Source organism: Loxodonta africana, chromosome 2 (assembly GCF_030014295.1).
Source record: "Loxodonta africana isolate mLoxAfr1 chromosome 2, mLoxAfr1.hap2, whole genome shotgun sequence".
In the NCBI taxonomy this organism is placed as follows: domain Eukaryota; kingdom Metazoa; phylum Chordata; class Mammalia; order Proboscidea; family Elephantidae; genus Loxodonta; species Loxodonta africana.
The window spans coordinates 123,788,440-123,806,861 of record NC_087343.1 but is presented as its reverse complement, the minus strand read 5'-3'; the positions used below and the strand labels follow the sequence as shown (position 1 = coordinate 123,806,861).

General features: G+C 49.3%; 1 protein-coding gene across 1 annotated transcript in view; it reads right to left on the bottom strand.

Annotated features, from left to right (window-relative positions):
- The window catches only part of FSTL4 (follistatin like 4), a 486,914-nt gene that overhangs the window by 46,588 nt on the left and 421,904 nt on the right, over positions 1-18,422 (bottom strand). The window contains exon 7 of the mRNA XM_003405014.3: positions 9,734-9,900. Coding sequence (XP_003405062.1) covers positions 9,734-9,900 — 167 coding nt within the window. The remainder of the gene's footprint in view (positions 1-9,733; positions 9,901-18,422) is intronic.

Below are 18,422 nucleotides of genomic sequence, written 5' to 3'. Positions count from 1 at the left end.
GAACACACTGGAATCGGCCAAAAACGAGAAGGCTTGCCCCTGAGCAGCAGGCAGAGGATGGAAAAGCTCATGCGTTTACTCCAGACTTGACTGATGACTTTTGGTGTGCCACTTACAAGGTCATTTAACCTCTCTGTTTGTTTTTCTCCCTCTTGGCAAGTGCAGGTCTCAGTTCCCCTGGGAGCAGAGGCATAACTCTTGGGTAATCACTTAGGCGCTGAGGGATATGTGTGAGTGCTTCAAGGACACGGGGGCTATGGGCTGCCGTGTGGCTCTTCTTTAAGCACCTAACTCATTACCAGCCTGTGACTTAGGCTCTGGGGAGAACCTGACTTTGTAATAAATAAGATAACGTTCTGGGCTTAAACAATGGGCATCATATAATTATGGAACAAAGTACGTATTGTTTTCTGGGACACGACTACTGGCTACAGAAATCAAATTTACCTCATTGGATGTGAGAAAATTACTTTAAAAATTGATTTATAAGAAGCTACATAAAACTAAACCTGCAATTCTTCCTCTCCTGAATGTTCTTTGAGATGCGTCTGAATACTGCTATCAATGCTTGATTGCATCCCTGTAATTGTCTTTTTATGGATGGCTTTTTTTTTCTCTGATGCATAGAAATGTATTAGCAAAATCAAGGTTCTTTCCAGAAATAAACAGATGCTAGATTAGGCCATTCTTTGTATTGATGCACATTTGTTTTTGGGAAAGAGACAATTTTACTTAAAGACATAGTATTTGACTTTTAAAAAGCTGTTTTTTAAGTACCTGCCTTTAATAAAGAAAATAATTAAATGAGACTTCAGTATTAAACAATATTTAAGCAGAGGGGAGATGGGGGATGTTGTCATAGTGATACATGTGAGTCAGGTACAAGTAAGATGAAAATGAGCCTCCAATGCCGATTACTTAGTGATGAAATGTTAAACACAAGGACTCCAGAGTGGTTTTAGAGTTTAGGTTAATGATGCTATCAATGTTACAGGTTAAAATCCAGTTCAGGAACATTTATCCAGAGCTTTCCTAACTCTGCCCTTCGCAGGAGAAGCCCTGGCTCTCTTTGGGGAGAAGGGAGGAGAGAGGAGGCTGAGGGCCTCACTGGGGGTATCAGCTCCTGGCTCTAACCTGGACCATGCTCACAGCCAAGACAGCCAACTGGCATTCATGCTGTCCTTGAGATGCTCCAGGGAGGACTTGATTAAGTTTCCTTCCACGGCTCATTTCAGGGACCAAGAAGGCTTGCAATGAGTAATTTCCTCCTGACATGGTATTTAAAGCACTTATACACTGTTGGAGGGGGTACAACCTCCTCGGAGAGAGATTTGGCAATTTCCATCAAAACCAAACATGCCCACCCTCTGATGTGGTCATTATACTTTTAAGAACTTATCTTGCAGACCTACTTATACAATGTACAGAGGTGTGCCTAAGGATACGCACTGCCATGTTGTCTGCAGGAGATAAAGCTGAAAACAGGCTAAATGTGAGCTCTGACAGGTCAGGAAGGGCGTCTCTGTCCCCGGCATGGGGGTGGTGCTCAAGAATGGCTCAGGGACTGTGGGGCCTCCTGCGACTCCCTTCTGCTTGCCCAGTGGGGAGAGCACTCCTTGGAAGGGAGGACGCCAATCTGTGGTGGCCCAGGTACTGAGTGACCTCATCCACTGGCTGGGCATCTGCAGTGAGGCTCTGCCCTGGACTCTAGGTCTGAAAGCTGAACCAGAACCTTCCTGAGGGACCCTGGACCATTGAGATGGGGCCATAAGTGGTCACTCAACACAAGTCAAACCTTGAAGCCAGTAGTAAGAGGGGTGAGTGGTGTCCCTGAGGAGGCCACTGAGAAACAAAGGCCAGAAGTAGACCTTGGGCGGCAGAGTCACCCCCCAAAATCCACAGTTTGGTGTACCATGAGCCTGGGCTCCCATCTCTTGGAGAAGCTCTTGTCCATGCTCATAACCATCCGAATTCATCCAAAGCACAAAAGAATGGAAATATTCAGATACAGCCAGGGTTTTCGACACAAGCCAGAGAGAATTGGCCAAAGCCTTTGAGTGCTTCAAGTATAGTGTTTTCCAAGATTTTAAAACAGAATGTACCCAAGCATTTAATGAGATTATTTTAATGCAGAACCTATAACCACTGTCTATCATGTTGCAAACAGCTCTCCACACTAATCAAACGCCTCTCATCTTTTACAATGGATTCATGACTGGTTCATATAAAGACAATAAAAATTAAATGAGTCATGAGCTCCTAAATCATTTTCTTTTGGTCTTTTTAATAACTCACTTTTAAAAAAGAGGTAGCTGAGAGCATATGCTTCATTAGAATTATTTGTTCCTGGTTTTACACAATTTAGACATGGGAAAAAAAGTGAACCTTTTAACACATCCTTCAAACACTGCTACAAATACTTTCCTCTAATGGCTTTTGTTTTTTCCTGCTTTTATCACTGTACTCTGCCTGCCAACATTTGAAAGCCCCAAATAGCGAGATTTGGTGGGAGAAAACAAAACAAAACAGAGTGGCTCTTTCAAGTCATTTGAAATATACTGGGTTTGTAGTAGGCCTTTAAAAAAAAATGATTACAATAGAAAAATGTTTCCTCTCCCTGAGAATATCCAGGCTAAACAAGTCCATGTGCTGGTCTCGGAGCGTTCTGCTTCCCTCCCTGGTGGGGGCAGAGGCCAGCAGCTAATGAGGAACGTTGGGCCATCAATGCACACCTGGCACCCAGAGTGAGGTCTTGTCAATGCTGTGTGCCTGGCTCAGTCACTGAGAGGGCTTCCCACTCCTGGGTATTGAGTCTTGAGCAAAGAAGAGGCCAGAGAGCTATGATGGGGCACAAAGGCTGGCTGCAGGCTGGTGGGTAGTTGCTCGGTCCCTCTGAGTCACTTAGTCCCACCTGCCTCGTGGAGTTGTGGTAAAGGCTAGGTGGGATGGTACTTGTAAAACAGACCAGCACGGGGCCTGATGCATGGTGCATGGTGCATGGTGCATGGGAGCTGTTTAGTATTCATGGTAGAAACAATAGCAACAACACTAGCAAAGTTCATCTGGGCAGCCATTTTCTGTGACCTTTGGGATGTCCTCTTCCTGCTTCTGTCTTCCTCCTGGGTAGGCCCCCTGCTTCTCAGGGTTATAAGGGGCAGTGAGGAAGACTGTTATGAGGTGACATTGTACAGATGAGGAGGGACATGCAGGCCAGATTTGGGGACAGTCACTAAACTCTGCCCTGAATGACTGCTAGGTAGTCCCGGTGGTCTGAGAATTGGAGGGCTGGGCTGGAATGAGTTTGCATGTTCAGTTTCTGTGGAAGTGAAGCAGGCCCTCTCTACAGTCAGACCTCAGAACGTTGAGTATGGTGGCCAGGATAAGGTGAGGAGGGGTGGGTCTGCCTCAGAGATGGGGTACCACCATAGCCCCCAGACCCTAGGTCTGAGCCTGAAGAAGGTATAGGGGCTGTGGGGAGACCCTGCTAGCCAGGACAGGTTCAGGGTAGACATGCTCTGGGTCCAGGTGAAAAAGTGAGGGGCCCCGGGGGATCAGAGGTGTTCTCTGACTTCTGTGCAGGACTGTCACAGTGGACAAGGTCCCTGCCTCCAAAGTGCCTTCTTATCACAGGATGGTGTGACCTCAGGGATGAGAAAGTCCTCAAAGATTAACTCAGTCTCTCTTGTGCTTGGATTCCTTTCTGTGACAGGCCTCTCATTGTCTCCTAAGGCTGCTCTGGGAGTCGGGATTTCATCTGAGAACTAACATTCCCCCTCAGGCTCTGACTGTGACTCTTGAGTGTGGTAGAGACACCTGCCCTTCCCCATGTGGCACTGTGTTGTCTTAGCAGAGCAGGGCCCACAGGCCAGGGTGGTCTGGGGTGGTGTGGGAACACTGGCTTCTTGGCGTTCCTCTGCTCTGACCATGTGGGGCTGGGAGGAGGAGGGCTGCTTGTCAGGACACAAACGTGGACCTACAGCCCCTGGTCAGCAGCCTCTAGCTCATATCCCAGTCCAAGACCAGACAGGCAGAACTCAGGCTGCTGCTGGTGCCCCCTCTCACTTCTGGGGTGGGGGCAGTGGGCCAAAGACCCTTGAGGGCTGAGGGGGAGGCTGCTGGGTCAGGCTGAAGCACACCCAGGCCCACAGCTGCTTCAGTAAAGAAACTGACAGCCAGCCAGGAAGCAAACAAATTACAAGCCGTACTTTGTTAGCTCTGGGGAATACTCGTATGAACAGAAACTACTGATTTCTCATCAAACAAACAGAAGGAGGTATCATAGCCCAGAGAGGGGCTGCAGCTCCTTCCCTGCACTGATGTCTCTGCTAGGAAACTTCTGTCTTTGGGGGCTTTGCACTGTGGTCCAAGGTGCTGTTCTCTGCTCAGTGGTGGTTTTGTTTTCCCCAATGTGGCTGAGGCTGGGACCCTCATGCAAGCTGGGCTGGGGTGACGGGGAAGCATTTATGAGTCACCCAGTTGTGTGCATGCCATCCTGGCTGGGGTGGCTCAGGAATCCTTAGGAGACACACAGGGCCAGGCTGGACTTCCTGGCAGCTTAAGGTGTGGTGAACAAAGCCACAGCCATGGGAGGGAACCTCAGGCAGTTGCCAAGGGTAGCTTGGCGCACTGCTTGGGTTCAAGAGAGCTGTCGGGAAATGAGGGAGGAAGACCCCAAGAGCCCCAGCAGGGTCCCCCTCATTTCTAGGTCCCACCTTATTTGGGGACTGCTGGTCCTCTTCAAGTGCATTTTTAATCTTGGTCTGGAAGGGGTTCAGGATGCCTGTAGGACTGCCTCTGCCCTGTCACTTCTCGATGAAAAATCTATGATTCCCCACTGTTTACAAGAGAATGGCCAAGATCCTTGGTTGGCATCTGTGGCCCTTCATGTTCTGGCCCCAACCTGTCCCTCCAGCCTCCTGGCTCTTATTGTTCCTCAAACATTCTTGCTCCCCGGAGGCTTGGCCAGAACTGCTCCTTCCTCAGGCCCCAGAAAGTGCTTCCTCCTATGCATACCGACCTGCCACACCATTTTCTGTTTGTGGCTCCTTTGCACCTCCCTGGCACTTAGAAAGTGCATCCAAAGGCCCAATTCCCCACGTACACACACGATTGGGTGACTCACAAATGCTTCTGACAGCGACATGTGCAGGCTGTGGAATCCAAGTGGCTCCTTCTCACTTGGCTCCGGGCTAGAGGGAGTACATTTACTTTCTGATCAAATATTATTCTGATGCTCAAGGCATCCTTGATGTTTGCAAGTCAGAAAAGTTTAATTACATGTGTCATTAGCATGGCATTCTGTAATAGCTCTGTGACTGAATTCATTAACAGAATTCTTAACAGATAAGACAAGACAAATTAATATTTTGTTGCCCATGAAAGCTTCTCATTAAGAGAGTAGTGAAAAAGTGATTAATATTTGGTTGCCAATCAAGATGTCTCACACAAATGACAAAAAAAGGAGGCCTATACCTCGTGGTGCCTGCTAATCTCCCCGCCTTGGGTTTTGTAGGCTGATCTGCTTCCCTGTTTGTGGCAGTGTTTCCATGCCAGTGGCTAATCACAGTGCTGGTGATGACGTTTCATTTCTGACTGCTCTCCCAGGGGCAGTTATTGGCAGAGCCGGGGTGGGTGCTGAGGCGCCATGGGCTGAGGGGCTCTGGGGGCCTGGGTAGCTCCTGAACCTTTGCTCCATCAGTGTTGCCCCCTGAACTCTTTTCCCCAGACCAATTCTTGCTGCAAAAATGCCCCGTGAATCCTGATGACCAGGCTCTAGCCCTTTCCAGCCTGATTTCCTGTCATTGCGGTGTTTCCAGACTGGTGCTGACACTTATGAATACCTCCTGTGTGCCAGGCACCGAGCCGGGCACTTCACACATGTGATCAGCCTGAAAATGCCCCCACACAGAGGGTATTGTTATCCCCATTTCCTACCGGCCCAGAGAAGTTGAACAGCTTGCCCCAGGCTGTGCTGGATTTGCTGAAGGTGGCTGGTCAGTACCTCTCCCTGGATGAATCCAGGCTGATATGGATGGTGGTGTCGCCAGCTGCAGGCAGTGGGGTTATCCTGGGTCACATCTGATGGGGGAGACTCATTGGGCTGCTGGTGCCTGCTCATTGGGGACTCAGGCTGCAAGGTGCTGAGAATGTTGCTTAGCAGCACCAGTAGTAATAATAATAATGAGTGATAATTATAAATCTAATGATAGCTAGCATTTGTGGAACACTGTATGCTATAGGGTCACTATGAGTCAGAATTGACTCGACAGCAATGGGTTTGCTTTGGTTTTTATTTGCTAAGAATATACACGCATCTTCTCATTTAATACTATAATCCTGGTGGGGCAGTGGTTAAGAGCTACCGCTGCTAACCAAAAGGTCTGCAGTTCGAATCTACCAGGTGGTCCTTGGAAACCCTGTGGGGCAGTTCTACTCTGTCCCATAGGGTTGCTATGAATCAGAATTGACTCAGTGGCAACAGGTTTTGTTAATGCTGTGAGAGACATTTGAATTTGAGCCCTGGTGGCACAGTGGTTAAGGGCTACAGCTAGTAACCAAAAGGTTGGCCACTTGAACCTACCAGCTGCTCCTTGGAAATCCTATGGGGCAGTTCTACTCTGTCCTATAAGGTCACTGCGAGTCGGAATCGACTCTACAGCAACAGGTTTGGTTTTTCGGCACCCTGGTGGCGCAGTGGTTATCAGCTCAGCTGCTAACCAAAAAAACAGCAGTTTGAATCCACCAGGTACTCCTTGGAATCCCTATGGGGCAGTTCTACTCTGTCCTATAGGGTCACTATGAGTCGGAATCAACTTGACAGCAAAGGGTTTGGTTTTTTTTTTTTGGATAATTCTATGGGAGCCCTGGTAGTACAGCGGCTAAGTGCTTGGCTGCTAACTGAAAGGTCGGCAGCTCGAACCCACCAGCTGGTCCATGGGAGAAAGATGTAGCAGCCTGCTTCCATAAAGATTACAGTCTTGGAAACCCTAGGGGACACTTCTACTCTGTACTATATAGGGTTGCTATGAGTCAGTCTCAACTCAATGGCAATGGGTTTGGTTTTGGGTTATAATCCTATGATGCAGGTACTATTATTTTTCCCATTTCACAGATGAGGAAACTACAGCTCAGAGAGGTCAAGTATTCATTCCATGGTCACTCAACTATGAAGGGGCAGAGCAGAGACTTAAACCCAAGTCCTTTAGATCTCAGAGTCTGTGCTCTTCACTAGCAGGCTGGATGCCTCCCTCTCTGAGGCACGGGCAGCGTGTGTGTGTGTGTGGTTATTGTGTATATTGTATGTACTGTGTGTGCTTGTGTGCATCAGGCTAGGACCACTATGGGGCTGGCGCTGACCTGCACCCTCTTCTGGGGGTTTCTGAGAAGTACCAGACCCTGCCTGTTGGTGGGCTGCTGACTTGACCACAAACAGCTAGTGTTTCCTGGGAGGTAATGAGGGGCCATTAATCTCCTGTTGTACCCACAATTACCCAAATTGCTAACCTTATTGTGAAATGTAGAAATGCAATTGAATTGGTGCTGGAGGCATGTTCCAGGGAGGGGAAAAACACTCAAAGTAATTTAATTAACTGATAGCAAGTACATTAAGCGGAGTTCTGCCTCTGCCTTTATTTCTGATGCGTTTAGAAAGAGCACCAAGTAAAAAAGCACGTGGATGTTTAGACAGACAGGGTGCCCGGTCCTGGCTCTGAGTCAATCACCATTGGCCAAACGTGCTTAAAAGCTGATGCCCCTACGTCAGTGACTTGTGTTGTGAGCTTTTGTGCACACAAACCTGTGCACCCCAACACACACACACACTACAACACACACCATACCACACACACCCACACTGGCCCTAGTCTTTACAAGTAGGACACCGTCTCCTTTTGCTGAGATCTCAGACAAGCCCTGGCCATTTCAGACCCAGAGGACAAAGGACTCTGCCCATCTAGCATCCATCCATCAAGCCCCCACTAGGGAGGCTTGTTGTGTGGCACAGACTTTCAGAGATGTGCAGGATACAGGCTATGGTCACTGTGGTGGGGAAATCGCAAGGAAACCGTCCTGCCCAGTGTGACCAGGGTGGGAGAGGGGCACTTGGCCATCTCTTCCCAGGGTAGGATCTCCAGAGTGGCTCCTCTTCCCATCTGCTGCCTCCATGATTTCCAGGGTACAGCCAGTAAGAGTCCTGGCTAGTTTTTCCTGCAGAATTCCTGTTAGGCCTGTCTCTCAACAAAGCAGTCTCAGAGTTGGAGGGACCATCAAGGTTATGGGGTTTAGTTGCCCTTGGTGGCTAGCAGCTACCTTACTGCATTGCTGACTATAATCCCTGCCTCAGCTTGTATGCCCCTAGGGATGGGGAGCTCTCTATCTCCTAAGATAGCTCACTCTATTGCAGAGCAGATCTGATGATTGGAATGGTGTTCCACCTACAAAGGTCAAATTGGTCTCCTTTTGGGGGTGCATCTTGGCCCTTTGTGCTAATTCAACACATGGGGTCATACAACCCAGGCCAGCTCCCTCTGCCCCAGTCCCTATCCAAGCCCTTTAGAGATGCTAACAGGAACTGCCCACTTATCGCACACATCTTCCTTCTCTGGGCCAAGCATCCCATGGCAGACCAGCTGGCCTGTCCTGAGCCAAGGAGACCAGGGCTGTCCCCTCTTCTGCTTGAAATTATATTCCTGTTACTTGTAGCCCGACACCTGTCAGCCATTCTGGCAGCTCCCTACATGGGTGACATCACTCTGTCTTCTCACATGATCTTCTGGGAAGCCACATCACCCCTGTGCCAAACCTGGGTCAATAAATATACCTGAATTATTCCATTTAATCCTCACAGCCCAGTAGAAGGGATATTCTGCTAATGTTTTATAATTATAATGTTTTCATACAGGTTGATTCACTGAGGATAAGCGAATTAAGAAATTGTTCAAAGTCACGAAGCCGGGGCAGGGGGGATGCTAGGACCCCAGCCCTGGCTGACTAGATCCTCAGGGAACAGAAGTACCCCTTGCTTGTCACATCAGGCTGCATGAGCTTAGCTGCTGTTCTTCCACACAGAACCACTCAACTCATTAAACCCACATCTCTCACCCAGCAAACCAGGCCCCCAAGGCAGGGCCCCTCCACCCCCTTTCCTTCTACTTCCTCACCTGGCACCTGTCCTCCAACCAACCCAGCCCAATAGCTCACCTCCACAGAGAATGCCCCTTCCCTCATGATTAGATGTTCAAATCCTACCCAGCTTTAAGGTCCAGCATCCCCCTGGGTTCCCCAGCCAGTTGTGCTCTCCCCTGCTCCAGAGCTTCCTGCCTCCTACCTGGCTGTGCCTCTCTGTTGGCCTATGGGCCATCCCACCAAGCCATGTGGCCTCTACTCTTACAGACCGCTCCTCTCCATGTCGCATCTTCATGCCCACCTGCAACCTTTGCTAATGCAGGCCCAGCACAGAGGCCTCCTGCCCTGCCACCATGGCCTCCCCTAGTCAACACACCTTTACCTTACCCTGGGCATGGCTACCAGGTTTATGGCCACCACTCATCCTGCTCTCAGCAAATGGCAGCCTTTCATTTCCTGATGTCTCCCAGGTGGCAAAAAGCTTAAAAGGCACCAAACAGGGAATGTTAAAGTAAAACACTCTGAACTTGCCATTGCCTCACAGTGAGTAGGGCAGCTTTCTTTCCCCAGGAGATACACTGGCGCTTGGAATAAATTCCACGTGACTTACACTGATGTCTTCTAAGTCCAGGAAGTTCAGGGTGAGCCCATTGCGCTTCCAGATGATTGGTGGCCGCAAGTCTCCACGGATGGCACAGGTCAGCACCGTGCTCAACCCCACAGTCACTGTGGTCACGCTGACCCTCTCCTGGGGGGAGAGGCTGAGCTCAACCACCTCTGTAGAGAGGAAAAGGAGAAGGTAGTCAGGTGCAGACCCAGAGGAATTTACTCGTGGGCAGGAGCCCAGGTGGACTTTGAGGCTCCCCCAAATTGTTCACAACTGGAAAAAAAAAACCAACCAACCAACCAGAAAAACCTGTTGCTGTTGAGTTGGTTCTGACTCATAATGATCCTGTAAGACAGAACAGACTTGTCCCATAGGCATTCATTCCAAGGCTTTAATATTTACAGAAGCAGACTGCCACATCTTTCTCCGAGGAATGCTGGTGGGGTTGAATTATGAACCTTTCGGTTAGCAGCAAAGCACTTAACCACTGTGCCACCAGGGTTCCTTTGTTTACAACATCCAGACTAAACTTACAGATAGACATTTTTCCTGGGAGAGGGGCCACAACTTATGTCAAATTCTCAAAGGGCTCATGAATCAAAACGGCATGAGCCACAGCTCTAGTGAGTGGGAGAACCATCTAGGCTATGGCCTTGTGAGCCGAGCTGAGGATGCGGGCTGCCAGAGCCACACAGGCCGTTGCACAGAGACCAGAAAGCCAGCTTTGCCAGTGTTGCTCAGAGCTCCCCAGGCCTAATGAAGTCTGGGCCCTGCTCAGTGCACTCACAGTCTGCTGGGTGAGCCGATAGGCTGCTCATCCATATGGGGGCAATTTAAAGGTTGCACTCTCTGAAGTTGGGGAATGAACTAGCTGACCTTTGAGGATTTGTTTCTGTCCAAGGATTCTCTGAACTTGGACTTGGATTTCTGCTCTGTGACCTTGCATGGTAGCCTTTAATTTTTTGAAGTGTACTTCAGGCCGCATAAATTATTAATCCTTGCTTGATAACTGGCATTAAGACTGATCATTCTTCAGGCAAATGGGAAAGATCTAAAATATTTCCCTGCAATCACAGGCTTTTTTAAATTCTCAAGATTTATGAAAAATTAATCAAATTCAGGCTGCTCAAATGCCGAGATGGGGCTAGGGTTGGAGGGAGAGTCACCAGCCTGCTGATGGGGCTGTGTCCCTCTGCTCTGCCCCCAAATCTGCCTACCGAGGGGGCTTGGGGCAGCAGCCAGATATGGGGTGAGCTGAAGGAGGCAGGTTGGCCCTGGGCCTGTGTCTATTCTGGGATGCTGCCAAGCCTGCTGGGAGCCTTACTCTCACCACTCCATTGGGATCTGGGGCCCCTGACAGGTGGGCCATTCCCCAAAACTCTGGTGCAAAGCAGAGTTGGGAGCTGAGCTCTGTGACTAAGTGGGACACCTGTTAGCTGTGACTGGTGGCAGCACGACTGCAGGCAACACACTTGTGCTCTGTACCCTCCTGGCAGTATGTAGGGGGTGGGGAAGGGAAGAGAAACAGTGCCCAGGTACAAGCCACAGGACAGCTGAGCCAATGAAGTGACAACAGGTGCAGCAGGTCAGCTCCCAATTAGCAAAGCCCTTTCTCCTCCCCCAAACATTCACTGGCCCAGCCCTGGGCCTGTGAAGATGAACAAGTTAAGGCATTCCCTGGGTTACAAATGTCCAACTTACGTATAACTGGTAGTTACAAACCAACCCCGTATTATGTTAAAAATTCAAGGTACACACAATGGTTTGTAATAACAAACAGATGCTACTTTGCAATGCTCATCAATGTATGTATTATCAATGTATTATTATGTTCAAGGTGTTCTAGTGTATCTGGAAGTGTTTCTTTAATGTTTTTCATGTATAGGAAAGTACACTATACACTACATAATGATTTAGGGATAATATTGGAGCCATTGTTCCCTGTCCTAAAATGTGACCCAGCTGGAGCTGGACCCACAAGGACTCACAAGGACATATCAACTGGGCCCCAAGGTACAGACAATAGCTAGGATAATCTTGGGAAACATCTTTTAGGGAAACTTTCACATAAACAAATCATAAAACACAGCACACGAGACCCACATACTTTCCACTCTTATCTTTTTTTATTAGTATTTAGTGAATAGTAAGATTTGTTGGATCAGTGAAGACCCTCCTGACTGTTGTTTCTGAAACCTGTACCAATGATTGTTAAGAAAGATGAATCAAAATGTAGCCTTACAGAGATTTAGCAGTTTCTAGCCAATCTGTGAAAAGGTGAAGCTTCCAGTGGTTTTGCTCATTTGTAATGTTAATATATACTGATGTCTCTATATCATGCAGAAATGGCTCTAGCAGCATGCTTGTCTGTTTTCCTGCTTTTGTCTGTTCTGTAATATTCCTTGGACTGAGGCAGACATGGCTCCGGCAGCATGCTGGTTCATTTCCCGCTGTTGCCTCTTTGAATGTAAGCCGAATAAAACTTCCTTTTTGCTTTACTAAACTTCGTGATGTTTTTACCCTACAACAATACTAAGAGAAACATTTGACTGATGTTGTATGAACCGTACCTAACTGTACTGATTTACATACAAATTTGACCTAAAGACAGACTTAGGAATGAAACTTGTTTGTAATCCAGGGACTGCCTGTGTACACTAGGTGCTTAAGCAGTGCTAGTTAGAATGGATGGATGGATGGATGAATGGTGGACAAAACTGAAATAGAGAAGGAAAGGAGCTAGTAGGCTGGGAGGAGGGGACTATCATACGCAGGAAAATGTGTCTCATGTCAAGGGGCCGCATGAGTAAAGGTAAGCGCCGAGTGATTGATGCAGATGCAGCCAGCCTAATATTTTACCAATAATAAAGTGATGCATTTCGAGTTCCCTCTTCAGTCACGCTCAGTTTGCTGACCTCCCACATCTGAGTCATGAGGCTTACAGTTCAGGGCAAGAGAGAGAGGCACTGACCCTCTGTAGCAAGATCTAGGCTGGGACGGGAGGCATGAGGGAGGGGGAGAAGGAATTTACCAAAATGGCTTAGCTCTAGGGCTTCAACCCTTGCTGAGAATTTGCATTTCCACCCCAGATATACTGAATCAGAATCTACATTTTAAGAAGATCCCCAGGTGATTCTTATGTATGATAAATTTTGAGAACCACTGCTCTACTAGCTAGAAACTGGGAACTTGTAAGAAATGCAAATTCTCATTAGGGCTTTGAACAGGAACAAACCAGTTTGAAGCCCTGCTTAGCTCCCACTGTACTCTGCTGGGGCCTGGCCCTTCAGACTCAGAGCCCAGGGATCTCCCCGAGTGTAGAGGAGGTACCCCAACGGGATGACCACGAGGTTCCATGGTATGTGGACGTAGGAGGGGTATGAAATGGCCCTTCCTGGTTCCAGGAAAGTGTGGGAATAAGAAGGGTAAAAAGGAGAATCGACCAAAGTTCGGAGGCTATTCTTTTCCCCACCAGGGGTGACCGCACGTGGGGGCAGAGTGCCAGGGCCTATATTTACCTGCCAGATCCCCAGTGGAGGGTCCCAGCTGCCATGGCTTGGGGGTGAGGTGCTCTGCACCTCTGCATCCTAGGACTGCACATTGGACCACCAGCCCAGGGCCTGATAGAACCTTCAGGTGTATGTGCTGCCAGTGGGGCTGAGGGGGGCCGAGCTGCCAGAAGCACTCCAACCTGGACAGGCTGAGGGCACCGGCAGTGAAGAGCACACCAGCAGGACCCTCATCCAGGGGACAAGGGCGACCAGAGGCCCTGGCCGTAGAAAGCAGAGGTGGCCGTGCTGCTTCCCTCCACTCAGACGCCAGCCTGGAGAGGGGCTGGGACGAGGGCTGGGAATTGGAGAGACCCATGTTTTCCTTGGATGGGGCATTACTTACCCGGAATGCTAAAATTCTCAGCTTGGACTAAGCTTTACAGTGGACTGATCATTTAGTAGTGTGTGTCTCCCAGTGGCTTGTGAAGAAGTCAGGCTTGTTACAGAAAGAGCCTGTTCTGCACATCTTAGTTCCAGGCCAACCACAAGGAAAAGACCAGGGAGGGGTGCCTGGAGGAGACAGGGCCTCCCCTGGGTCCTAGAGCTCTGGCTTCAAACGTGGTTTCTGAGGACGACTTGCAGCACATTGAAGGAGGGTTTGCTAAAAACAGACTCCTGCCCCCCCTCCCTGAGGACTGATACCAACTCTGGTGGCGGGATGGGCATCTGGATTTTAATAAGCATTCCAGGGGATTACATGGTACCCTGAGGCCTGAGAATGACTGCCATAGAGGATAAGTGGTAGGCACCCAAGTAGTTGGAAAGTGGGAGGATGAGTGAAGGATGGAGAAGTAGGCTGGGGTTTTGGAGGCCCTGAATACTAGGCTAGGAACATAGCTCCCAGTTGAAATGTAGGCCCTATGTAAAATGTAGGACCCCTCCCCACGGGGCCCCAAAGGCATATTTTTAAACTAGTTTTAGAAAGAGGGTCTGGAAGGAGCCTATAATATGGCGCCAAAAAAAAAAAAAAAAAAAAAACCAAGAAAACAAAGGCAAAAAAAAAAAAAAAGTGGGGAGATGGCATCCTGCTGCGTCCCTGCCTACCCAGCCTGCGATGGCTGGGTGCTGGATCCTCTCTGAGTGTGTCCCCATCATTTGTATGTATGAAGACGAGCACTTTACACAGAAAAATGTCATGCAAAATTAGAATGCATAGATAGTGACAGAGCCATCATAATTCTGCTCCTGTCAGCTACACAAATACTAACCAAACAGCAAATATTTGGATCATTTAAAGTTTAATTAAATAAATGTTTTATTGGATTTAATTTGTGTCAATATTCCCCAGCTTCTTTTAAAATTCTGAAGAGATTTATGTCTACCAAGCCCTCTTCCAGTCTAGCTCTCAGTTATTTGCTGTTAGCAAGCCTTCCCTGAGTGGCCCTACTGCCCTGTTAAGTGGGGAGACTGGGCTAAGTGACCTCTTGGGGCAATTTCCTGGGAGAGGGAAGAATGAGACAATAGCACAGCTTGGGCTCGAGTGACCAGGGCAGGACACTGGCCCAGGTTCTGGACACCTGGCCTCCAGGCCTAGATCTGTAGGTGACATGCTGAGTGGCCTTGGGCAGGTCCCTGTCTGCCTCTGGGCCTGTTTCCCTGCCTGTAAAACGAGGTACTGGGCTAGGACAGCTCTGGGGGCCCATCCAACTTTTAGGCTCTGGGACTCTGAGTGGGTGATTCCAAGTGGACGTCCCTGTGGACCCTCCATCCAGGTGCTGCCTGCTGTGCCTCCCCCCTTTCCCCCAGTGTCATCTGCCTCTGCTCTCTGCCCACTTGCCTGTGATGATACAAATGACATCTCAAGTGGTAGCACTTGTTGCCAAGTCCCACTGAGGCTTTCCTCCTAACATTCCGAGTCCTCCCCTTCCTCCCCCTCCTGGGGTTGCAGTGCTGGCTCAGGCCCTCAATAGCCTCCTGTGTGGTCACTCCTCCAGTTTCCCCTGGCTGTCCATAAGTCTTGTCACCACTTGCCAAACATGGCAGGTCACAAATCTGCTCAAAAGCTACCAGTGGCTCCCCATTATCCTCTGATTCACCATGTGGAATTCAGGAAGTCCCTGATCTTGACCCTGCTTTCTTCGCCAACATTATTCACCACTGTGTCAGCTGGTCCCCATCCCATTTGCACGTTTGGACCTCAGCACGTGCCTGCTCTGTGCCTTCCACCGTACTCTGAGCTCCTCACACTCTTGGTCCCACCTGCAAAATGACCTCATGGGGCATTGCTGGGACCCTGATGTTTTAACATCAGGAATGTGTGGATAGAAATTGGTGAAGAAGATTGAAAGAAACTGTCCTCATGTGCTTGTCAAGACTTTTTCAGGATTAAGTAACAGAAACTCTCAGAAATCCTCAATAAGCTTGGGGAAAACAAAGGAGAATGGTATTTGTTCCCATAACTAGAGAGCTTAAGGGGGTGGGGAAGAGGCTACAGGTGTCCGGGGCACTGAGCTGGGACCGCACCTCCCTCCCCCAGATGTCCAGTAGCTGCCTCACACTCACATTGTCTCTGCTGTTGGGATCCCAGAGAAAGAGATCACTCTGTCCTAAGAACCCTGGACAAAATCATGGGGAGAAGTCTGGCCAGGGTGGCTCCTGTGTTTTCCCTGAAGCCAGGGGACAGGTAGAGGGAATACTGTGATTGGCCAGGCCTGGGTCACGTGGCCACCTGAGGGCCAGGGGCTGGGTGGTTGAGGGTGGGGTCAAATGACCCAGCAGAAAGGGCAGACTAACACCCTATAACCACTAGAGAGATGTCAAGGAAGGCCCCTGTCCTTCCCTCCATCCCCATCACAAGCCCATCTAGAAGCCTTGACATCATGCAAGATGATCAAGAGAAGAGAGGTGGAGTCTACTATGAAAATGAGACTCATCAGAACTGATTTAGGTTTTTGCAGCCTCCCCCTACACCCATCCCTTTTCTGGAGAGAAGTCCTTCCCCACCTTTTGAGAGTGATAGGGGAACTGTTTCACAAGGAGGAGTGTTAGGGGCTATGTGGCCCAGCTGAGGGAACCCCATAGCCATCTAAGCCTCACTTTGTGACAGGCATGAGAGGAGGGCCCTCAGTATGTGCTCAGTGAACCCACTCTTACTGAGCTTCTGAGTGCTGGCACCATGCTGAACCTCACCCCACCACACGCACAACTGCAGAGCTCCTATGTGTATACATATCCCATTGAGGTCCTGGAGACATTCCAGACCTGGTCTCTGCTCTGGTGTAAAGTGAAGAAGCCATGCTGGTGCCCTCTGGGACTGGCCTGGAGAGGGCAGCTGCCAGAGGAAGGGCCAACCAGTGGTCCATCTAGTTCCTGGCTGTGGCTCAGATGCTCTGGCCATATGTGGTCCCAGTGATTGATCAGCTGTGATCCCATTGGTCACTACATGGGAAGGTTCCCAAGGTCTCTGGAAGATCATGCAACAAGAGCTGCCCCATGGTCAGAGCATGATGGGGGCAGCGAGACAGGGTTTGACCAGAGGCTATGTCAGGTCTAGGGTGAGAACGAGTCTGTATAAATAGGCTGGTCTCCTTGAAAGACAGAACTTGGTGGGGTTCAGAGCCATCTACCAGGCAGCTTGCCTGGCATTGTGGGCAGAGGCTCTGTCTCCTCAGAGAGAGAGATGCCCTGTGCTACGAGAACTAGCATTGGGAAGCTGCTTGGTAAGTAGGTTATTCGAGGTGGGCAAGGGGTTGGGAATTTCTCACAGCTTGTGTATTTTTTTCTTTTTTTGTGTGTGTATTAGGCTGGGTTCTTTAGAGAAGCAAAACCAGTAAAGTGTATAAATATATATATATATAGATTTATATCAAAGAAACAATTCACACAATTGTAGAGGCTGGAATGTCCCAGGTCCGTGGATCAGGATAGAAGCTTCTTTAGATTCACATAGTCACAGGGGCTGGTGAACCCAAGATCTGCAGGTTAGAGAGCAGAGCTCCTGCTCTCAGGCTCTGAAGATTGACGAATCTCAAGGTCTGCAGATAAGTTGATAGCTCAAGTCCCAAAAGCCGGAGGTCACATGAAAAGGAGGCAGCTGCAGGATCCAGAGCGAGCAAAAAGCCAGAACGTCTGCTTATATTTGGGTGCAGGCCACACCTCCAATGAAAATCCCTTTCAACTGATTGGCTACTCACAGTGGATTCAATCATGGGAGTGATCACATATAAACACTGATAATCATGGCCCAGCCAAGTTAACACATATTCTTAACCATAGTTTGGGACACCCACCTCTCTGTGGGTCAGCACTTCTAACATCAGTGGCCCAGATACTCAGGACCAGCACTGCCCTGCCCCCCTTCTATCTCCAAGACCCCAGCTTCACCCCCTGGGTACTCTGCTTCATGCTCACATCTGGTTGTAAGGCCATCCTTCCTGTGTATCCTACCCCTAACTATGCCAAGATGACCCTCCTCATCTTTTCCCTTCTGCAGCCTCAACTTCCGTTCTCCACTCTAGTTCATCAAGAAGGAGAGGGTTTGAGAAACTAGTTCATTCTGAAGACCGGTCAACCAACAGCAGCTGGGCATGTTACTCTCCCAGGTCACCATTTGACTGTTGGTGGCCTCACCCACCTTTCCATGCTGGAGTCCCCATCTACTGGGGTCTTGGGAAGGCTGGGTTGGAGAAACGGCCCTGACCCCAGGAGGCGTCCACCTCCCATCAGCTCTATGGATACTTTACACCAGGGTACTCCAGCAGACATGCAGCCAGTCCAGCAATCTTTACAAAGCACTGAGAGTCATTGGTGGCTACACCTCCTTCTGCTGAACTCTTGCTTCCCCATAGTCATACTGCTATGATTGTCAAAGCCAGTGTGGGTTGGTTAGCACAAGACAGACCTAGAAAGAGGGGCCAACTCGTGGTGCATGAACAAGGCTGTGTCAAGCAGTAGGAGCCCGGGGAGGACTGTTGGGCCCTCTGGGCCTAGCATGATACCTGGCACACCGTAGGTGTGCTTGAGGCCAAGTCTAACTGGCAACCAGTCTCCTGGGTGATGCTGCCTCTCTCTCTGTTCCCTTCAGGCCAGAGCAGTAACATACCCTTGGTTTTCCAAACCCAAGGTGTCCCAAACACTAGCCTTTGCCTTCCACTCAGCCCACATGTTGCCCCAAACACTAGCCTTTGCCTTCCACTCAGCCC